Below are 24,772 nucleotides of genomic sequence, written 5' to 3'. Positions count from 1 at the left end.
CACCTATAATTTACAAGTGTGTTATGGTAAGACAGTTAACCACCTCTACTTTTATCAGCTTTTTTTTTTTTTTTTAAGTTACATGTTTACCATCTTCACTTCACCATGGTGTTGGTTTTATTTATTTATTTTTTTGGTACTGTTTTGCCCTACCCTGAAATGGAATAAATCAACAGTAACTTTCAAGGTCAACATTCCAGTTTTAGAATGTTAATTCTTAGTTTGCCATAGACGAAAAGTAACTTCCTTCTCTAAAAAGGACACTTTTAGGGAGACAGGAAAATAAAAACATGTCTTTAAAAGTAAAAGTATTTTCAATTTTTTCCAACTTCTATACAAGTAGAAGGGGACATTATAATAATACAGTCATCTTAATTCAGAAGTATTAATTATGTCTAGTAGCCAAAAATCTTCTAAAGAATGACTCAACACTTCTTAAACTCTGCAATGAAAACTTGTTCCTTACCTATGGTTTGCAAAATATACACTGCACAACCATTTATGGCATTAAAGGCCTGCTGCTTGGGGAATGAAGCTATGGTTTCTGCCCTCCAAAAACCTTTCTTTTTCTAATCTCAATTTGGTGGCAGAAAAAGTTAACTTTCCTTCTCTGTGCTATATTTTCTCATCTAAATATTTTTTAAATATATAAAATAAATAAAATAAAACTAGAGTATTTTAATATCTGTGGGAAACTACTATATAGAAAAAGTATTTGAAGTATCATGTTTCGTCTGAGAAAGCTAGGTCTGCCTTTTCCTATTTTCTTCAGTGCAAAATTTTACTCAAATACAGAATTTCTAATTCATAGCTGACAAATATCGGGGAAAAAAAAGATTAAGAATTCAGTGAACAACAAAATATTTATAAACTCTATTAAGTACAGGCATTCCCCCTTCCCAACAAAAAAAATGCCTAGAGACATTGCTGAATACCAAATTTTTATTAATACATGTAATATGTGTACCTCTTCCCACATGTATTAAATGTAACAAAAAGGTATATGAAAATAAAGATAACTGCAGCAAAAATATATATATATATTCATATATATATACTCATAAGAGTCTATTGTTGATTATACTTTTCACTGGTTTTCACATGCCCATATGTGATTAGAGGGACAGATGTCATTTCTCTAATTTGTAACATAAAAACAAACCTGAAGACAAAATCTTTTTTTCCAAGTCAAATCCTTGTGCTCAAAAATAAGTTGGATTTAATTCCTTGCTGTTGACCCTTAAGATAACTAATTCTTAATCTTCCAAGAAGAATTCTTGGAATCTTCCAAAAGAATTCTTACAAATAATCTAGTATTAATAACCTTTTCATTTTACGCAGGAGAAAACTGAAGAGTCTACTCATTCCTCTTTGGCCCCTACACTAAGCACTTCTATTCGCAGGGATTCTGTTACAATGTCCAGTCAAGTGTGGCAGAGCAGTAATTGGCCACATCAGTGCAAGTATCAAAAAAAAAAAAAAAATTCCTACATGAAACAATACCAACTGCTAAGGTCCCAGGAAAACATCTGTCACAAAATATAAACATAGGGATTTCATCTATAATAAACACTATGTACTCTGAAAACCAGAGGATGAGATGGTTGGATGGCATCACCAACTCGATGGACATGGGTTTGGGTAGACTCTGGGAGTTGGTGATGGACAGAGAGGCCTGGCGTGCTGCGATTCATGGGGTCGCAAAGAGTTGGACACGACCGAGCGACTGAACTGAACTGAACTCTGAAAACATTTAATAAGTTTGTGTCCATTGGGTTTTTTAGACAAAATGATGAAAACGGTAAACGATGTCTGGACCGTGATAATGAATGAAAAAAGCTAAGCTGACGCAGTGAAGGCACCCTGGACTAGACGGTGGGAAAGCAGGGTTCTGATCATTGCCAGGCACCAGCTGTGGAACAGTCATGACTATAAGTTTCCATAACTGTAAATGAGGTGTTTCATTTAAATTCTCTATTGCATTCTGTTTGGCCTTTAATATTCCTTTACATCCAATGATGCTAATATGCTAAAATGAATCCTACATTCAGTTCAAAGTCAGCACCTACTGTTTTCAGATACAGAAAAAAATTAAGTTTTAGAAGAAATTTTTGCTACTTATTTAGTTACCAGCTTCCATTTATTGTCTAAGGAGTTACTTCTTCAGAGGGACTTTACTGAAATAGGGCTCTAGTTTGATCAGCAAAGACTAACCCACTCTCTTCTTCAGCCATGTGTTAAAACAGCTTTAATTCCTATGTGGTTTACTCTTTTACTTCTTCCCATTGCTGTTCTCTTCCCTTCCAGCTGAGAGGCTAGATAAAGTGAAGTGAAAGTGAAGGCACTCAGTCGTGTCCAACTCTTTGTGACTCTGTGGACTGTAGCCCACCAGGCTCCTCCGTCCATGGGATTCTCCAGACAAGAATACTGGAGTGGGTTGCCATTTCCTTCTCCGGGGGATCTTCCCAACCCAGGGATCGAACCCGGGTCTCCCGCATTGTAGGCAGATGCTTTAACCTCTGAGTCACCAGGGAAGCTGAGTTCTAATCCCATTTCTGCCATTCCCTCACATTATTATTTTGGAGGAAAACAAGAGCTCTGAAGTCATGGAAGGTCTTGCAAATGATCACAAAATAGGATGTTAACCACTAGCACAAAAGTATTTAATAAATCAAGTGTTCAATAAATATTCATTGAATCAGCATTTTATTGATAATCCTGTCTTTTCATTTCTAAACTGTCTTACTCTCCCTCTCCCTCACCTTCACTGCTGTGTGGGGGCTCAGTCACACAGACGAGTCTGACTCTTTGTGACCTCATGGAATATATACCACCAGGCTCCTCTCTCCATTGGATTTTCCAGGCAAGAATACTCGAGCAGGTAGCCATTTCTTTCTCCAGGGGATCCCCCTACCCAGAGACTGAACCCTTGTCTCTTGCAATTGGCAGGTGTATTCTTCACAGCTGAGTCAGTTAGGAAACCTAGTGGTAAAAGACCCCACCTGCCAAAGCAGAAGATATAAGAGACGTGAGTTTGATCCCTGGGTTGGGAAGATCCCCTGGAGGAGGGCATGGCAACCCACTCCAGTATTCCTGCCTGGAAAATCCCATGGACGAGGAGCCTGGCAGAATATCGTTCATGGGGCTGCAAAGAGTCGCACACACTGAAACAACTCAGCACACACAGACTTCAGCAAAGTCGAGTCATTTCTGGAGCAACAACCCCAGTAACACAGGTGCCAGCATCACCTGCGCCCTGCTCTACTGCACCTGATGCAGATCCAGTGTCCTCTCTGTTCCCTCTTCCTACTCTAATCGATGATGGAAGTGGTGGAGGCAACGGCAGAAATCAAACTTATTTATCAGAAAAACAAATTTTTGCATTTCAGGTCTACTATGTCTAAAGCAGAGAACCACCTTTAGCCAGGTATTATTTTCATTTTAGAGATGAGAAACTGACATCTTATTTCATAAAATGGGACTCAAACAGGTGTGAGTCTTCTAAATTGAGGCACAAAAACACATTAACAATTTAACCCTCTTAATCATTTTTATGTACAGAGTGTTAACTACATGCACACTGTCATGCAAAACATCTGTAGGACATCTTCCTCCCGCAGAACTGAACCTCTGGATCTCCTGGAAAACAGCTCTCTTTTCTCTCACCTCCCAGCCCCGGGGAACCAACACTCTACTTTTAAAAGTCTGACTTCTTAACTTATAAATAGAATCATGCAGTATTTATCTTTTTTTGCCAAACATGTATTTTTAAATACCATATTTCCCGTGGATAGATTATACTGTAAATGTTTATAGTTTGTTTGTTTTGAAAATTTTCTCCCAAGAATGGACATCAAATGATGACAATATTTCCAGACTAGCTAACAAAGGTTCCCTTACTCTGCTAATGCAATTATTAAAAGAGTGGCCACAGTGGGAAAGAAGGTTCACAGACAGGGAGCAGAAGAGGTGGCGGCAGCCACTAAAATAAACTGTCTTTTCTTAGTTAAATACTTACTGGCTAAGGACTTCCTATATTTAGACAGCAACAAGACAGACTTTCTTGACACAGGAAGAAATATTACCCAAAACTTAATAGTATTGTTAATAAAAGTGTTCCTTGATTTATTCATTTTAGAGATGTTTTTACTATATGAAAGGTAATCTTAATGATAGAATCTGTTTAGAATAACAAACCTGTGAATCCCTCGCCCAAATATTCCTCAAAAGAAATGGGTAGATTCAAGAAATATGCCAGTTAGATGAAAGAAAGTCAATTTATAATAAATAGCAAGAAACACTACAGAAAATGGGACAGGCAGACATCTACTTAAGGAGTGTACCTGTTACACCTGAAATAGGGTGGTCTAGATGAACAGACACACACAGCACCTTCCATACCTGTACAAAAACTTTCTGGAGTAGTCCCCGACGTTCTGCTAGAGGTAGCTCATTCTGTGCACCTCCAACTGCCTCAGGCACATGTGGAAGGTCAAAAAACAGATATAAACATTTAACCAGGGTGGAAGGCACTGACATCGTTGTCATGCAGTCCACGGTTTTCTGGAAAACAAATGAATAAATAAAGTGAGTAGACAGACACACATAACTGTACTATGAAAGTGAAAGTTGCCCAGTCGTGTCTGACTCTTGGACTGTAGCCCATGGACTGTAGCCCACCAGGCTCCTCTGTCCATGGAATTATCCAGGCCATAATACTGGAGTGGGTTGCCGTTCCCTTCTCCAGGGGATCTTCCCCACCCAGGGATTGAACCCTGTTCTCTGGCATTGCAGGCGGATTCTTTACCATCTGAGCCACTAGGGAAGCCAATAACTGTACTTGGTACAGCTAAATAAGGTCAGAAATTTTAAGCCAGAGAATTACACATCAAAATAACCTTTCAAATGCCTGAAAAAAAATTTAAAAGACTCCATGAATGACAAATACTCATTTCCTATTTGGACAAATTTGCTTTAATCAAATATTGAGAACTTTGTTACCTATTAAGGTATCTAATAAGTTGACTATTAAGAGGTAGCATGTTCCAGAGAACATAAGCTCTAGGATTTAGAGAAAAGGAACTTAACCATAAACTTCAGCAAACTAATTTTTGTTAGGCCTCATCTTTCTCTCCTATAAAATCTATATAATGGTATATATCGTTTAGGGTTAATATGAGGTTTATGTAACAAATGCACATTAACGTACTAAACTATGTATTAATTTTATTAGTTCCACTTTTATTTTCATTGCAGAGTCTCAGGTTGGAAGGGCACTTGAAGGATATATCCATCACTGACACAGAAAATTTGCACTTTATTTTCAAAGATTGCTAGAGGAAGAAATTTTAGATCTTATGGTGAACATTTCAGTATTGTTTAGAAGTATGGGGGGAAAAAGAAGCATGCTATAAAAATTATCAGAATCTTTCCATGGTACAATTTGGAGTAAGTTTGTCCATGTTGGGGATCAACAGGCTAGCATCAAGTGTTGATTAGTCTATTAACTGTTTTATTAAACATTTCCTGAATGCATAGCATATGTCAGTCAGTGTGTTAGGAGCTCGGCATGAAATGATGAAGGAATCCTGCCTTTCAGAAGGCCGTAGTCTTCCAGCAGAAACAAGTTCATCAATAACTATGACTTACTCTCTTGAGTGTAACAATGGTAGTACATTCAGGCTAATAAAATAAAGGAATAATCAACACTGCCAAGAGTGGCATGAAGGATAGGAATTAAAATAAGAGGGGAAAGGTCACCTGGAAGATACACAGAAGGTAAGGCCATTTTGTACAATATGTTTCAGGAACCTGAGTCCAAAACTGCTGACTCCTGAAAAACCACAATAATGTCTAATCTTTAAGGTGTGTTTATTATATAACAGGCTTAAGGCTAAGCCCTTTAAATACATGCTCTCATCTGTTTTTCAAGTCAACCTTACAAGATAGATTTTATTACTGTACGAGCCTTAATTTACAAAGGAAGGCTCATTACTTACATATCCTGCCCTGGGTTAGGGAGCTCGTTAAGTGGTCCCCAAGTGGGTATATGCTCAATGCCCTCTGCAGGTGGTCTCCCATTCGAGTTTCACTTTTATTTTGTGGGCAATGGAAACCTAGTGAAGTGTTCCAAACAAAGGAGTAATAGACCCAGATTTCAGAAAATCAGTTGCTGGTAGTACAGACTATAGATTAAAGAGCAGGAAAGCAAGAGCACTTCGGAAACCAGTACAGAAAACCACACAAGACAGATGGGGCCTGAGCTACCGCAGTAGCCGGGTGAAGCGAGCAGCGCGCCTAAGGAACAATCCTGCCCACAGTCTGGCCCCTTTCTACTCATCCACCATCACTTTCCTCCTCCGACACTCCAAAGTCCTCTGCTGTTCTCACCTACCTTTTATTATTTCTAGACACGCCATGTCTCCATCTGACTCTCAGTTTAAACGTCTGTTCATACCTGAAACTTAAGTCCTCATCTTTCCTTCTACTTTCACCTACAAAATTTATAACTCCCATATTTCCATTTTCATACTACTACATACAGCCCACTGCTGCATTTCATGGTATTAACTTCATTGACTTCATCTCTATCATCTACCTGTTGACTCAGGACCATGTTTTAGTTATCTCTGTATCTCACTGCTGCTAACAGAAAACAGGATGCAAACCAAAATGTCAGCTCAAAATGTAACACTGAATTTTCTTTCAAAATGTCTCTTTTACCAGTTAGATTATTACTGGCTGTCCCTCTGTATCAGGCAAAATGACATCGACATCACTTTTCATTTTCATCTTATGACAAGACAGATTGAAAGTACAACTGGATATCTAAACTGGTAACTGGCAACACCTGTAAATTTTTCTTAAGTGATTTTTTTCTCTTGATTCTTTTCTTATGCTTATAAATTGGTCTGTCCATTTTAACTTACTATCCATGTAAGTTAATACACATTTATTGACTTTCTACCATGTTTTAGGTGTTATGATAGAACACAGTCCATGCTCACAATTGAGAAAGGAAAATGGAACATCTACAGAAAATATGAATAAAACTTACATATATTCCAATTAAACAATAGCCCAACCACATTTTGGTACAGTAATGTAGAGTCATGTACAGCTATCATCAATAGCAAGCAGAATTGGTATTGTGATAGCCATCTGATATGGCCACAGATACATGAAAACAAGGGTCTACTTCAGGACCATATGAAAGGTTACTTAGTACTGAGGGTGAATAAATATCTCCACATGTGCAGGACTGGGGTTTCCTGGGATATGGGCCTTCTACGCTAAACTAAGGTAAAACTCGGATAGCCTCAGGTAAGTTTGAGTCTTATTCCTTTTCTGCTTTAAAAAACAAATCATAACACAATATTATAAATCAACTATACTCCAATATAAAATAAACAAAAAACAAAACAAAAATCCAGCAAACAAAGAGGGAAACAGGGTATTCCAAAAGAAAAACATTCAAGTGGGCTAGTAATTATTCCAGTGGGCTAGTAATAATTCCGGGCTAGTAGTTGGTTTCAGGACATCGTTACTAAGAAATGTGCACTGTTTCTCCCGTGGCCTGTCATGGTAGTCTGATCAATGTCACACTTACTTTTGTGATCCACGAAGTATTTGAAAGCCCATTGTAATTTTAGACAAAAGTCGTTCTCAAGACGGGTATGCACTTTGACAGGTAATTCTACTCCAGATTTTAGAAGGCTGAATAAACTTCCTTCATCCCCAAAACATCACAGATCACAAATCAGGTATCTGAACAGCACGTAAATGACTACGTGCCACATGTATCATGACAGATGCTTAAAGCTGATTTAAAGGGAGAAAAAAGCAATCTCCAGAATAAATCAAGTGGGAAGGTAATACATACTATCCTGAAAATAGCTAAGTGACCTTGGATGAATCTCAGATGACTCTTCTGAGCCAAAGTTTCCCTAACGTGGGTTACAGAAACTCTGGGCCGGGCCTGGGGAGCCAGAGTTCCTGGGCTCCTTCTGTCCAGCTGCAGGGAGTTCATCCCTTTGCCCAGTGTGCTGCACAAATGGGACCACACACTCTAATGACAGGGACAGAAAACACTGTTCTAATTGAGCATTTCCTCATGTGTAAAATGGAAATGTTAATTTCCTTACAGAGATCTTGTGAGAAGCATAGAAAAATGTGCAAGGCAAAGGAGGAGAATACAATGATTATCATAAAATCTTACTTAGACATGATGATAAATTTAATCTGACAAAATCCCAAGAGGATAAAGAGAGATGCTTCAAACACGAAAAGCAAGAGCTCACCTGACCAGAGGATGCTAACAAATTAATTGTTGTCAGAAGCATCCAACCTCTACTGGCTTCTTCACTCTGATTGATTTCCAAGAACTGGACTATGGCCCGACTTGCAGCCTCTAAAAAACCAAAGGAAAATCATTAGGTAGAGATAAATCACATGTAAAACATGTTAAAAAGAGTAATGTTTTATTGGTATATGCAGATATTATCATATTAGTACAGAAAAATAAAAGTCAACTGATACATTTTAAGAAAAAGTATGTCACAAACTAGTCAAAAAAGTCATGGAAGAAGGGAAATTTGAGTTAAATTTGCCTGGAAAACAAGTACATGTCTGTCTGGAAAACAGAGGAAGGGAGAGAAGCAGAGATTAGGCATACTGCTTTAAAACCAAAGTGTGGCCAGAGGAATGACCAAGATAAAGAACTGTAATAACACAGGGTTCGTTCACATTCTGGAAGAGTATATGTTGAGAATATCGTCTAATATCAACAGTAGTGATAGAAAATGCCTATTTATGAAGGAAGGTAAGCTAAGGGCTGTCTGTACTTGACTCTTTGGGCAAGAGGGAGCGAATGTAGTTTCTTGAACAAAGTAGATCATGAAAGGATTATTTTCGAATGATTAATCTAGAGTGATGTGTATGACAAACTAGAAGGGCAAACAGATTGATGGGGGAAACCAATTAGGAGGTTGGCTCAGTGAGACAAACAAGGGGTGACCTGAGCGGCTGACATTAGGAAGATAGAAACAATGAGGGAGTCATTCATAGAACTGTAGTGTTGGAAGAATCTCTGAAAGTCAATTTAGTTGATATTTTTAAGGATAAGGGAAAATGGATAAAACCCAAACCATGCATTTAACTTTATCAGTATAAATTTCATCAATTTTCATACTGATATACGAGATGAATTAAAGTCAGAAAATAAGTCCAATCTGTTCACTCTAAGCCAACATGCTAAGTTACCAATGTATACTTAACACACGTCATAAAGATGTAGGATGCAGAATAAATAGAATTTAGATTAGGACTTTCCTGGTGGCTCAGATGGTAAAGCACCTGCCTACAATGCGGGAGACCTGGGTTCAATCCCTGGGTCGGGAAGATCCCCTGGAGAAGGGAATGGCAACCCACTCCAGTATTGTTGCCTGGAAAATCACATGAACGGACGAGACTGATAGGCTATAGCCCATGGGGCAGCAAAAAGTCAGACACGACTGAGCGACTTCACTCACTCACAGATTACTTTAGAGGTATTGTTTTCTTCCATTTAAGACAATCAAGATAAAAGAGTTTTATTCAATAACCGAATAATATGAGACTTACATATAAAACTGCACTTGGCATATTTTATCTTTATATACTCCCATTTGAAAGGACATTTTAAAGGGAAAATTTTTTAGCTACTTATTTGTACTGACTCTTAACTGTATAAGAAGCACTGTTTTAAGTACTTGTAGATTTAATTCATTTCATCTTTATAAGAACCCATTAAGTTACTTTCTATTCTTATACCCCTTGGTGGAGGTGGTTGTTTAGTCACTAAGTCATGTCTGACTCTTGCGACCCCATGGACTGTGAACCTATAAGGCTCCTCTGTCCATGGGATTCTCCAGGCAAGAATACTGGAGTGGGTGGCCATTCCCTTCTCCAGGGGAACTTCCCAACCCAGGGATTGAACCCGTGTCACCTGTACTGCAGGAAGATTATTTACCGACTGAGCTACCCCTTATTGCAACATAAATTGAGAAATGGAGAGGATAAGTAATTTGTCTAGTCAGGGACAGAATTTATATTCAAATCCAGGCTGTCTAGCTTGTAAAAGATAAAGACAGTGATAAAAAATTTTAATTGGAAAAGAGAAGTCAACTGAAGCCTGGCTTACTTCTGATACTCAGTATCTCATAAGTGTTGAAGTTACTGTATTCATGCTCACTGATTTAGTCTCTTGCCCCTCTCTAGAAAATAAAACCATGGGAGTCGACCCTTAGTTTCTTTGTTCAGAGCCTGATCCCCTGTATGGAGTGCATTATTGGCACGAAGTAGGAGCTCAATAAACACCTGTTAAATGAGTGAATGAACAACCCAGGGAGATCAAAGAAAGACACATGGAATTCAACTTCTCATGAACACTAGGTGGTTTGGATAATTTGGATTTAAAGGGGGAGTAATACATAAAAAACACCATTCAAAGCTGATTAAATAGAGAAAGAAGAAAACAAAAGAATACCATTGAGAAATCATTTTAGCAATCATGGTTTAAAGTAAAAGTCACTCGGTGGTGTCCGACTCTTTGCAACCCCATGGACTACACAGTCCATGGAATTCTCTAGGCCAGAATGCTGGAGGTGGGTAGCCTTTCCCTTCTCCAGGGGATCTTCCCAACCCAGGGATTGAACCCAGGTCTCCCACATTGCAGGCAGATTCTTTACCAGCTGAGCCACAAGGGAAGCCCAAGAATATTGGAGTGGGTAGCCTATCCCTTCTCTAGTGGATCTTCCTGACCCAGGAATCGAATTGGGGTCTCCTGCATTGCAGGTGGATTCTTTACCAACTGAGCTATCAGGGTTTAAGGTCATTGGTAAAAACTAACCTGCGAATTTTTCCTGCAAGCCTACAATGGACCCAGGCATCTGCTATTACATACAATAGGAGGAGTCTTTCCTTGATAGGAATTAAATGCTCATGTAAGGAAGACAGCTCCTTCCCAGTTGGCTAAAATTCTCATTCAAAAGCTGACATGCTATGCTTTCATTTCCTAGGCTTCTTCAAAACTAGGCAACTTTGGTTTTAAATTGTGCAATTCTATTTCATAACTGAATATCTTAGAAAAATACTTGCAGTGTTCAAATTGATTATTTCACAGTTAAACCAATGTAATAGATTTCCAGTTCATTAAAAATAAAAAACTGATTAGCAAATCAACTTGTCAACACCACCTATGTCTTTCACAGAGAGAAAAAAAGATTTCGAAGAATTAAATCTACATTAAAAAAGGATGTTATCTTCCTGGTACAGAATCTAGAAACCTATGGATAAGACACATTTTGAGTGACTCTGGATTCCACTCATATTACTTAACACTATTAACAATAAAAGAAGATTGGACAAATGTATTGTCACTGCTCTTCAGTAAGCTGCCAATTACCAACAATGAATGCCAATGCTTATTCTGAGAAACAAAATACCAAAAATGTTTCTTGGTTTGAAACAGTTCCATATATCTGATTAATGGCATTTATAACTGGGTGTGGTTTCCTTCGTTTTCATTGACAATGAACATTAACATATTGCTCAAGATACAAAAAGACAATGTATTTACCAAAATGTTGTTATTAAAGATTACAACAGTTCAGTAGATTGCTGAACTGACTGACTGAGATACTAATTAGGAAAGTCAACCTTGAAAAGGATCAAGGCAGTATATTTATTAATGGCGTCCGTTTAACAATTTAACCACTTTAATAATAACTGCTCTTTTTGAGAAAAAGGTGGCGAAGATGAGTTACATCAGCAATAGCGGATAATGGTGGTATCTGGTTTTGAATTTTAGGAGTGTACAAAAAGGTCTGGGGGCTTCCTAGGTAGCTCAATAGTAAAGGGTCCACCTGACAATGCAGGAAACACTGCAGACGTGGGTTCAATCCCTGGGTTGGGAGGACCCCCCAGAGCAGGAAATGGCAACTCACTCCAGTGTTCTTGCCTGGAGAATTCCATGGACAGAGGAGCCTGGTGGGCCACAGTCCATGGGGTTACAAAGAGCTGGACACGACTGAGTAGCAACTGAGCACAAAGAGGCCTGGATAGTAGCTGTGGCTGAATGATAGGGAGAGAATGGAAGCTCTCATTGACAAATAAACCATCTTTACATAACAAATATATTCAGAAGAACTCATTTACCCTCACCTATTAATTTCAGTTACTTGTTGTTTGTCACTAAGTCATGTCCGACTCTTTGCAACCCCAAGAACTGCAGAATTTCAGTATATTGCTATTTAAAACAACTTAATGGGATCTCCCCGTTCTTATTTTAAATGAGTCAAGAAGCTCACTGTAAAGGTATGTAATATTTAGTGTTCTCTTTAAAATAACTATGTAGACTAGAAAGTAATTTTAAATTAAACCTCTGTAAACCACAGAATTTCTTAAAATTCTGAAAGAAAAATACTCCTAGTCAAAGAAATACTGTATTACAAACTATGAGACTTCCCTGTAGCTTAGATGGTAAAGAATCTGTCTGCAATGCAGGAGTCCTGGGTTCCATCTCCAAGTCAGGATGATCCCCTGGAAAAGGAATGGCAACCCACTCCAGTATCCTTGCCTGGAGAATCCCATGGACAGAGGAGCCTGGCAGGCTACAGTTCACGGGGTCACAGAGTTGGACACGACTGAGTGACTAACACTACAACTACTATTGTGAACTATGAATTTCTCTAATTCTTAACAAATGCAAATTTAAATGCTGATTTAAGGTTATAAGAGTTAATGAAAAGAACATATTAGTATCAGCCCATCTTGAGAGTTGTCAATCATTTGATTTAAGCTTTAGCTTTCATGCTGCATTTCAATGCATATAGTTAGGCTAAAATTACAGAAATGGGGTTAACAGAGCTCATTATTAGATTAAGTAAGAATAGAATGCAGACAGTTTTCAAGAAAATATAAGTTCCCAGTCTACACTGAGCGAATACATGTAAACTCAACCAGACAGCATTTAGAACAAGCAGAACACAAAATGTGTTAGTGGTAAGTGTAATACGGTAATTGTTCCTTTGCAAAATCCATTTAAAGCATAGTTATTTTCAAACTTTTGCTTCAAGATGATAATGTGAGGCACATCAATGGTACTATTACATTTCTCTCATTAATAATGTAACCAAGCTCTAAACACCCCTTCCCACCATCCCCCATTCTGAAAAAACAAAAACAAAAACAAAAACAAAAGAACCCACTTTCACGTTAGTGAGAAAACAGTATTCGAACTCATAACTTCATGCATCTTTCCATTTGATAATATGTAACCACATCTTGGGAATGAAATTACCTGAAGGTGTTGTGGCTTTGAAATCCTTGGAGGAGAGCGGGGCACACTGTTTTTCTGTTTAAAAAAAAAGTCTAGGTTGTCTACTTTGGGATTCACTTCATTATACTAATCATGCCACAAGATGCTGGACAAGGTGCCAACTGAGGTCAGAATCCCTGGCTTCTCTATCACTGGGCTACTGCCCAGTGGGGATTGCACCACTGAGTATAACAGTGGTACCTAGCATGCAGCAAAGTCCTTCATAATAAGCTGAAGATACTATTTTTACACAGGTGGGAATTTTCTGTTCCAGTGATGTAAATCGACCATGTGACGATTCTTAAGCACCTTAAGAATTAAGCAGCTGCGTAGGCTGAACTTAACAAATAACTAGAAAAGACAGAGAAAAGTCTTAAGCCATGCCCTGTACACAATACAGTCACAAAAGTATATATTTTCTCAAATTAGATGAGAGTTACTACTTATTTTTAACAAAACCACAGGCAGGCAATAAGTAAGTCAAAATTAAGAGACAGAGAAGAGGACTAAGTATTACAAATCAGCCCATGTACTCATTCTGCATGTTGATCTACCTAAAACTTTCCACTTTTACTAACTTCTGAAGGATAGGTCTAAACAACAGAATTGCTGATAAGCATGGTTCCTCCTGATATATCTATAATGCATGTAGGAAGTGATCTGGTAAAAAGACTTGATATATGAAAGGTGATCAGGTAACAAACAAAATAAGTATTTCACACCAAGTTCAGAGGAGTCCTGGAAAAATAAACTTGCTCTGACACACAAGAAATAGACCCAATCTTCAAAAGAAAAACAGAGGGTTCACTCTACCTGCCTTTTTTTGGACAAAAATTATGTGCATGTATATCTTAACAAAATTACTTTCAATGATAACTTCCTATAAAAGGTTATGTGAGGTACTGAAAGCAGCTGAACTCACAGAGGCAAAAAATGGAATGGCGTTGCCAAAGGCTGGGATGAGGAAGCGAAGTTGCTGATAAATGTGTATGAAGTTACAGCTACTGAAGATGAAAAAGTTCTTGAGACCTGCTGTATAACACTGTATTTACTGTATTAACTGTATTGTACATGGAAAATTTTGTGAAGAGGGAACATCTCATGTTATCTGTTTTTACCAATAAAAATCAACTGATCAATCAATCAATCACAGAACCAGAACAGGATATGCAGGAAGAAAACGATTCAGGATGCAGTTAGCACCTCAAAATCTAGAATTTCTTTCCTAGGAAAACATCAAAAGATCAAAAAAATCTCCATGAAAGTACTTTTGATAACAACATTGATCAAATTTCCAGTGTTCAAGACTGAAAGTGAAAGAAGAGAAGAAAGATTCCAATAGCCAGAGTTCTCACTTCAAGGCTGACTTAGAAGATACTCCAAAACTATGCTTTCCTCTCGTTAGCTGGCTTTTTTAACACTCCTCCAATTTTCAAAGCATGATGGGGAGGGAGGAGGAGCAGAGAAATCCTGTGGCAAAGTGAGTAAAAAATTTATTGAGCACCTCAATCATGGCATCTGGTCCCATCACTTCATGGCAAATAGATGGGGAAACAATGGAAACAGTGACAGACTGTATTTTCTTGGGCTCCAAAATCACTGCAGATGGTGACTGCAGCCATGAAATTAAAAGATGCTTGCTACTTGGAAGAAAAACTATGACAAACCTAGACAACATATTAAAAAGCAGAGACATTACTTCGCCAACAAAGGTCCATCTAGTCAAAGCTATCGTTTTTCCAGTTGTCACGTATGGATGTGAAAGTTGGACCACAAAGAAGGCTAAGCGCTGAAGAACTGATGCTTTTGAACTGTGGTGTTGGTGAAGACTCCTGAGAGGCCCTTGGACTGCAAGGAGATCAAACCAGTCAATCCTAAAGGAACTCAATCCTGAATAGTCATTGGAGGGACTGAAGCTGAAGCTCTAATACTCTGGCCACCTGATGCAAAGAGTCGACTCACTGGAAAAGACCCTGATGCTGGGAAAGAGTGAATGCAGGAGGAGAAGGGAACGACAGAGGACAAGACGGCTGGACGGCATCACTGACTCAATGAACATGAGTTTGAGCAGGCTCCAGGAGATGTGATGGACAGGGAAGCCTGGTGTGCTACAGTCTATGGGGTCGCAAAGAGTCAGACACGACTGACTGACTGAACAACAACAAGTCTATGACGTGCATTCTTTTAGGTGATAAAGGTGTGAACACAACAGACAATAAAGTTAAATAAATAAGATACTTTCAGATGATGATGGAAGCTCTAAAGGAAGCATTTAAGATGACTGAGTAACTATTAACTGGTATGGAGACAGAGGACAAAAGATCAATTGCGATAGGGTGATTTGAAAAGGTTTCTCTTCTGGAGGTAAAACTTACAAAATTGCACTGAATCTCACTGATTCTGAATTAATTTCAAAATTAATTTTCAAAATTAATTAATTTTTCAAGTTAATTTGTAATTAATTTCAAGAGTTTAAAACTCAAAATGACATGGAATTTACACAGTATGAAAAAAATATACGTTAAAATACCTACAAACAAGATGTCACCAGTGGAGGAAGTGGACAAAGGAAGGGAAAAAGGGGCTCTATGTACTATTTTGCAACTTCTGGTGAGTCCCAGAGTATTTCAAAATAGAAAGTTAAAATAAAAAAAAAGGTTGTGTAATTACTACTGTAATTAACAATGAGACATCTTCTCATCCATTTAAGATACTTTTCATTATTTTTCTAAAAAATAGCCCTACAGATATAAAATTGTAAAGAGATTTAGGAATAACAAATCTCCAATGCAGAATAATGTTTTTCTACAAACATGCAGATTAAATATTCATAAAGACAGCAACAGACAAGAATATAAATAAGGTTTGGAATTTTTTTTCTAATCTAGAAATATCACACCAGAAAGAAATTGCAATGACTGGAGTCAACGTGTGACTAAGAAATTTCCCTTCACACTACCTATTTAAGATAGTCAAAAAGGCATAAGACACACAAATCTTATATTTTAGACAGACTTTTCACTTCCATAGGAGCAACTGAAATCAATAAAGATAAAAAAAGTATGCAACCCCATTTTGGGGGGAAGAAGTGAACAGACAGACAGGAAGGTTAGCTTAAACTATTTTAATCATCTCTCACTAGACTTGCTTCAAGGAGTACAAACATAATTAAAACCACCTCACTTTAAAAGCTATGCATCAGTTCCTATAATGTACTGCTTCTGATTAATAAGAGATTTTGGTTCTCAATCTCAAAGTACTTTAATGGCTGTTGCTCCACAGACTCCATAATGGGCCCCCTGTTAAGACGAAAGGTTGAGCACATGCACTGCTCTCTCTTCCATCCTGAATCCTTGCTGCTATAAACTGAATTGTGTCCCCTCAGAATTCATATTTGAAGCCTTAACCCCCTAATGTGATGGAATTTGGAGATGGAGCATTTGGGAGGTAACTGAGTTCAGTCTTTGGAGGGTGGGGCCCTCATGGTGGGATTAATGCCCTTATAAGAAGAGACATCAGAGAACTCTCTCTTTTCTGTAGGTGAGGCCACATGGGGAAAGAAGCCATCTGCAAGCCAGCAAGAAAGATCTCACCAGAAACCAATCATGCTGGCACCATGATCCCAAACTTTCAGCCTCTAGAACTGTGAAAAAAAATTCCTGTTGTTTAAGCTACTGGTCTATGTTACAGCAGCCCAAGCAAACTCATACACCCACTGAAATCGTTGTTTAAAAGGACTTTGTAAAAAGTATAAACTCATAAGAACTAAAAAAAAAAAAAAAAAAACCACAGGAAAGGTGAAAACAACAACATTTTGGATACTAAAACAGCAGAGAATTTAGTGGTAACTGATTTAGCCGACTCTCCAATCTTAAAGCAATAGCAATGAAAATACAAAGGCAACTAACTACAACAGAACTTTCAAGAGGCTAAAGAACTGGTGGCACTAGGCACCTTTAGAAGCAGAAGTGAATGTGGGACAGAAGGATTGGTGAAGTAGTAGTATGTGTAAGAGCAGCCAGAGCCCAGATCCTTGCTACTGTGTGGGTACTAGACTGGAGACTTAGTCACTACAAGGGAAAGCAAAGGGTGTCTGGACTGGGGTGGAAGGGGAACAATGATATTACAGCAAGCACAGTTGTGGGTGCATCACAGATGAAGTAGAAAGCTCATGTACTAAATGTTGAGGGTCCTCAGACCTTTCTCCTACTTAGCTTCTAAAGTGTTCAGAGTCAGACATATACTGTCTAAGTAAAGACTGGACATACTTCCTGAGGGACTGTCTAGCTCAAGGGAAAGATGGTCAAGAGAATGGCTCAGCAAGATGACCCTAGGTTGAGGCCACCACTGCAGGCTCTACTCACAACTGTAAAGCTACCTGGCAACTTTCCAAGGTTCCATTCTAATACAGCAGCAGAGGGCCAAGGGTGAGACATGTGAGGACATTCTTTAAAAGACTAAGACAAAAATAAGCTAAACAACAACAAACAACCTGAAACAGACTACTGAGAAAGAAAAAAAAAAAAATCTTAAAAAAACAAACAACAAAAAACCCCTCAGAGAGCTAAGACGGAGAAGGCAATGGCAGCCCACTCCAGAACTCTTGCCTGGAAAATCCCATGGATGGAGGAGCCTGGTAGGCTGCAGTCCATGGGGTCGCTAAGAGTCAGACACTACTGAGTGACTTCACTTTCACTCTTCAGTTTCATGCATTGGAGAAGGAAATGACAACCCACTCCAGTGTTTTTGCCTGGAGAACCCAGGGATGGCGGAGCCTGGTGGGCTGCCATCTATGAGGTTGCACAGAGTTGGACATGACTGAAACGACTTAGCAGCAGCAGCAGCAGCAGCAGCAGCAGCAGAGAGCTAAGAAAAAAACAGCACCAATAAAGGTGGGGGAAGGGGGAACCTCTCAGAAATTAAAAGTATCATGTCCCAAAAAAACCAAACTCATAGAAGGAATAGATGACAAAACCGAAAATCTCTTTTAGCAAATAGAGTTTAAAAAAAAAAAAGATAGAAAACAAGTAAGGAAATATAAGAAAGTGAAAGGAAGAGACTTAGGGGTTCATCTGACAAGAAAGAGACAACAGAAAGGAGGATATTATTATATAACGATTCATGAAACTTACTGAAAATTAAAGGATATCTATTCCCAGGTCCAGTGTACTCAGCATAATATACAAAAATAAGTCCATTCCAAGGCACGTTATCATGAAATTTTAGAACAGGAGGGTCAATGACAGGATTTTAAATGTTTCTATAAAAATCAGAATCAAAACACAAACAAACAAAAAAAGGCCGCAGAGAGAGAACTGAGAATCTAGATAGTTTAAGATTTTTCAACAGGAGAATAAGAATCTAGAATATGATGGAGAAATGATTTTTAAATTCTGAGATAAAATGATTTCGAATCCAGAACCTGATGTATCCACTGAATAAATGTGCATCCCCCCAGATGCACACTTCTGTATCCCCATATCATTCTATCACAATTTGATTAGCTCAGTATTCATTATAATATTGTGTCTGAAAACACTATGCAAAGTTGAGCCATAGTGTATACTCCGATTACACTGCCTTTCTTGAAAACTGTGGGGATAAATGTCATGCAAGGCGTGAAGCTTTCCAAAATGACCTTGAGATACCACCCTGGGCTGCCTGGAGAAGGACCAGCTAAGACCTACCACTGCCCATGCTCCCAGAGGTGCACCCAAGCTCAATATCCTGGTACTCTCGCAGCTTCTATTCTCTGTAGGAGGGCTTGTCATTTCCTCTGGGCCCCCAAATATCTTGGAACTAAACAGCTAGTGGGAGGAGAAGGGGACGACAGAGATGAGATGGTTGGATGGCATCACCGACTCAATGGGCATGAGTTTGAGTAAACTCCGCGAGTTGGTGATGGACAGGGAGGCCTGGCGTGCTGCAGTTCATGGGGTCACAAAGAGTCAGACAGGACTGAGCAACTGAACTGAACGGAACTCTCATCGAATAAGGACAGACTCAGGTCCAGAACTCAAACAATTTACATCACAGCTTAGATCACAGTTTGCATTTCTTTAACGTTAAGACTGGATTTATGCTCTGGCTGGTGGAATATCCCATGCACACTTCTCTGTGAGGTGATGAGAGTGATGGATCTGTGACTTCTTTTCTTCTGTTGAAGCCTGGTTCTATGAGTTTCCCCCTTTCTGCAATGAAGCCATCCTGTGTGACATGATAAAGTCTGTTCGAAGCCCTGGTACCGGAAAGCTTGTCACCCTAAACTTATCACCTTCCTTGGTTAAGAGGAAGGAACTCATTTTACACAGCAAGAGTCAAAGAAAGTTTCACTCACAGATTTCTAAAAACAATCAATCAAACAAAAAAACTCAAAATCAAAAATGATATCTGCAATGCATCTTTTCTCAGGAAGCTGCTGGAAAAGATATGTTACCAAAAATGAGGAAGTTAATTTGAGAAAAAAAGATGCGAGATTCAGGAAACCAAGGCTCTATCTCAAAGAAATGGAAAGACATCCCAGGATGATGTGAGTTAAGATGTAAAAATGACAGCCGTCCAGCTGGCCAAAAGAGCAACTACCACAGATCAAAGCAGGCAGAAGGTTCTAGAAGAGCTATTTGCAAGAAGATGAAACTGACAGAACATCTGACGCCTTCAGTCATATTAAGGGGAAATTCAGAAAAACATAGGAGTAGGGGAGGAAGAATGTATTAATGAAAATGTAGAACACCTAGTTTTTGTGGGTTTTTTTTTTTTTTGAAAAAGGCAATTATTAACTAGTGATAGAGATGGAGAAGTTTTCAAGAAAGGCAGTGTAATCGGAGTATACCCTATGGCTCAACTTTGCATAGTGTTTTCAGACACAATATTATAATGCATACTGAGCTAATCAAATTGTGATAGACTGATATGGGGATACAGAAATGTGCATCTGTGGGGTACTGGTGGTGAGCTTAAAAGTCTCACTGCTCTTGTGGGAAGCCAGAAGATAGAATCTAAATATGAAAAATCAAGGGCACCCACTGTAAGCACGTTAGAGACAGAGAAGTAAATATCAAAAGCAGTTAAGAGATGTAACAAGTCACTGCATTTAAGAGTGAAAAATGAGGATGAACCAAGAGTGGAAGGGAGATATTGTTTTTAATAAAACTATAAACTATTTGACCCTTAAAACCATGCATGTGTATACTTTTTAAAACTAAAAATAAAAACTAAATTAAAGAATAGTATTATATAGCAAAGGCAGTACTGTTACTATGGGAAAAATAGTAATTCGATGGATGGAAAAGGTAAGTGATTTTCCAAACAGAGAGTAGAAGCAAAACTTAAATGATTGATTTCTTGGTCTAATGCTTCAGTAGGAAAGCAATCACTCAAACAATTGCTATAAAACCAAAACAATGAGGTAAAAATTAAGGTAAAATCCTTCAAACATATTGCTGCTTTAGAAAATGACTAATGGTAATTACAACCAAAACAGCTTATTTTAATCCTGATTAAAATGAATAATACTTTATGAAATTTAAAATTACCTAATTATGAGTAAGAACAGTTATTCAGGCAGAGATTACAAAAGGCCTACTGTGTAAAGGCCTGTGGTAAAGACTGCAGGTTACGGTCTACTGGAAAGAAGATGGTCTACTAGAAAGATTCACACATAAAGATCACTTGGGAAGCTAAATAGGTAAGAAGAGAGAACTGTTTCTTTGATTAAAAGAATCAAGAAACATTCTGTCTAGGAAGTGTGACTTAATCCAAGCTGAGATTTAGATGTACTAAGATAGGGGGATGGGGGAGATGCTTCTTCCTTGGTGATGCATCCCAGGGATAGAAAAAAAAGAGCACACGCAGGACTACAAGCAACTCAGTTTGGTTGAAATACACTGAAATATAACAGAAAAAGATAACAAGAAATAAAAAAGGGTAGGCAAGCACGTGTGCACGCGTGTGCGTGTATTTCCAGGGTGCTTGTGTGTACGTGTACTTCCAGAGTGTGTGTGTTTGTGTGTGTGCGTGTGCCTTTCCAGACCCTGAGTTTGTGCTGAATGTTCTGGTAGGAATTTGGATCTTGTTCAGAAGGAAACAGTGTGTTAAAAGGGGGAGGGCTGGGGCAGTAGTGGTCCATGGGAAGCAGACCACTGCACTTGAGAGTAGAAGGTGCTGATACCCACAGAAGCATGTGACCGTAAGAAAGGCAATGGGAAACGGTAGCAAAATCTCTGAGCTTAGAACTGGGTCAATTTTCTGCTTGGTTTTAATAGCACCTTTACCAAACTGTCCCTTCAAATACATTAGTTTTGGCTGGTTTCTGTGACAAATACCTGTGGATTTGTTTGATGCTCTCCTTCGAATTTCTGTCACCATCAGTCGTGAGACTTGTGTCGTGAACTGCAGCAGATCAGAAAATTTTTCTGTCATTGTATTTGGCGGAGCATTTCCAAAAACCTGTGGATGACAAAAACATTTTTAATACAGCCCTGTCAGCTTTTTTCTTCTATTGTGTGCTTTTAAAGGTGAGGTGTGACTTGAAAATCAAGTTTAAAAAACATATATGCTTGCACAGTTATTTCGGATCTGAATAAGCTTAAAATATAACTCTTCAATAAATCACACCTAGCCACATTTCCTTATGCATCTAAAATAATTTGTGGAATGAATGAGTAAATAAATGAAATCTAAAAGCCAAAAATTACTTATCTATAACATTTGAATTAATCTTACTAATAAACTTAAGAAAATAGAATTTCTCTGAAGAAATCTTAATTAATAAATTAGAGAAAGGTGGTAAATTGCTTTGATGGCAAAAAAAAAAAAAAGACATATCAGAGGGTAAAAAGCAGGGACTTATCTAGCGCTAAGTTCTAGGCTAAAATACAGAATTCACTAAACTCATATATCAGACTTTCTAAATTCTAACCTCAATAATTCCCCAAACAAGAGGCTAGCCAAAAGAATCAAATAAAGAATATGAATGAGAAGGTCATTAAATATACTTCAAAAAAAATCTACAATGAATGTACGTAAGAATAAATTAGGGCTTTCCTGGTGGCTCAGTGGATCAGAATCTGCCTGCCAACACAGGAAACACAGGTTCAATCTCTGATCTGGGACAATCCCACATGCCCCTGAGCAACTAAGCCCAGGCACCACAACCACTGAGCCTGTGCTCTAAGGCCTGGGAGTCAGAACTACTGAAGTCCAAGGCCCTAGAGCACATGATCCACAACAAGAGAAGCCACTGCAATGAAAAGCCCACACACCCAACAATGAGTACCCCCCACTCGCCACAACTAGATAAAAGCCCACGCAGCAACAAAGACTCAGCACAGCTAAAAATAAATAAAAATATTTTTTAAAAAAGAATAAATCACTCTTAAACTGGTAAGGTTCAGCAAAGAGAATAAGAAAACAAAACCTGGACAGACTGTAATATGTAAAGAAAGAGTACTATAATAGCTATATAACTGGATGCGTCTGGAATATTATTTTTTAAAAATCTCTTTATAGCTAAAAGGGAATTCTGTGTCTCCTAACACCATAATGATAGCTCTCTATTATAAAATTAAACAATATTTTGTATTCTTATTTTCTCTTCAAATTTCACTAAAAGGGAGGAAATATATCTTACTCAGCATTGTATTCCTTGCTAAGCCAGCACCCTGCCTTTTAAAGGGATGTTTCCTAAATATGGTTGTTTTCATGCAGCCTGCCCGTACAACCAAATTCTAGAAACTCTTTAGGTAGCATGGAAGGACACAAATTATAAGCAAAAGCTTCCCAGATGGCTCAGTGGTAAAGAATCCGCCTGCCAGTGCAGGAGACACAGGAAATGTGGCTTTAATCCCTGGGTCTGGAAGATCCTCTGAAGGAGAAAACGGCAGCCCACTGCAGTATTCTTGCCTGGGAAATTCCATGGACAAAGGAGTCTGGTGGGCTACAATCCATGGGGTCCCAAAGAGTTGGACACATCTTACTGGCTGAGCACAATAAACAAAAAGTAAGAAAGACAACAAAAATAAGCAAATTTTTTTAAAAAATCAAGGTTAGGCACATGGACTGGAAAAAGACCTCTATATTTGCCACATTTTAGTCACGAAGTATGGATCAAATACACGGGAGAAAAAACCTAGTGAATTATATGGTCCACGAGGTCCTTAGGTAAGAAAAACACAGGGACCACCAAACAAACAATAATAAATCAATTCTACAGGGTGTACTTTTATGCGAGTAGTCTGTTTGTTAACTTGACACAAAATTTTGAATTATCTCAAAGAACAAATAAACTGTTCTCTTCAGGAACTCTTCAGTCAATTGTTTTTCTGCTGGAATTCTGATATTATGTGCTTACAGTTACTCTCTGATACTGTTAAATAAGACCCATGTTCTTTAAAAAACTGGAGCTAGATTAGAAATTGAGAAGTCTAACAACACATGCTTGAATAGCCATCCTACCTGCACCCAGAGATGTAACTGCCTACAGAAGATGTTTATAAAATAACTGCATATTTTGCTCAGGCAATGCTTAAGCAAACTTAAGCGTTTGTCAAACTGATTTAAAGTAGATAGCTATTTACATTATTCAAAATAAATTGATGTATATTTTGCTCTTAAGAATTAATAAGCACTATTTTATTCCTAAGAGTAATGCAACTACGTAAAATAGCTCATTTCTTAGATAGTGTAAGCATATGATATTCAAGCAGTTTTCATGCTAAGTGAATAATACACTGTTAAAAAATGTAACGAACTTTTCATACAAATCCTAATAGTTACGGCTGTATTTCCACAAGGAAATTTTTTTTTCAAAAGCTATCTTGCTTGAACCGACCAAACCAAAGTCAATGTTATGCAGAAAGGACCATGTCGTATTTGCTTATCTGAAATGAACAATGATTGATTCTTTGACATAAACAATCTTTAGTCTAGTGATCCTACACTACTGATTAATTCACTCATTTATTCACTCATAAATATTTACTGGTCTCCTATATATGATAGGCAATATTCAGAGCCATGAATATAAGGGTAAATAAAGACTTGTGAATGCAAAGGCAAATAAGGCAAGTATGATTCCCAGTGCTCATGGAATCTACATTTTAGTACAGGAGATGAATGGTAAGATATTTTACAAATGAAAATTATGTTGGATAGTGATGTGTTATGAAGGAAGTAAACAGGGAACCTGAAGGGAAGGCCTGGAGTGAGACAAGGCTGTCATAAAAGCTCTCTGAGACACAGACGCAGAGACCAAACAAATGTACAGAAACCAAGTGGGGAAACAGGGTGGGATGAATTGGGAGATTGAGATTGACATATATATATATATATATATATATATACACTCAGCTCAATTCAGTTGCTCAGTCGTGTCCGACTCTTTGTGACCCCATGGACTGCAGCACACCAAGCCTC

The 24,772-nt window shown here is 38.2% G+C and overlaps 1 protein-coding gene across 2 annotated transcripts in view; it reads right to left on the bottom strand.

Annotated features, from left to right (window-relative positions):
- WDFY3 (WD repeat and FYVE domain containing 3) overlaps nt 1-24,772 on the bottom strand; it is a 279,731-nt gene that overhangs the window by 150,388 nt on the left and 104,571 nt on the right. Inside the window, exons 4-7 of one of the 2 annotated variants that reach the window (XM_081582148.1) lie at nt 21,682-21,805; nt 13,340-13,393; nt 8,301-8,410; nt 4,402-4,563 (exon numbers count right to left, since the gene is read on the bottom strand). In XM_081582148.1, the coding sequence (XP_081438274.1) occupies nt 4,402-4,563; nt 8,301-8,410; nt 13,340-13,393; nt 21,682-21,805 (450 nt within the window). The remainder of the gene's footprint in view (nt 1-4,401; nt 4,564-8,300; nt 8,411-13,339; nt 13,394-21,681; nt 21,806-24,772) is intronic. The other variant, XM_081582158.1, reaches the window with a different exon arrangement.

Source organism: Giraffa tippelskirchi, chromosome 1 (genome assembly GCF_054371585.1).
Source record: "Giraffa tippelskirchi isolate mGirTip1 chromosome 1, T2T-mGirTip1v1.2.pri, whole genome shotgun sequence".
In the NCBI taxonomy this organism is placed as follows: domain Eukaryota; kingdom Metazoa; phylum Chordata; class Mammalia; order Artiodactyla; family Giraffidae; genus Giraffa; species Giraffa tippelskirchi.
This window is presented reverse-complemented; position numbering and strand designations above follow the sequence as displayed.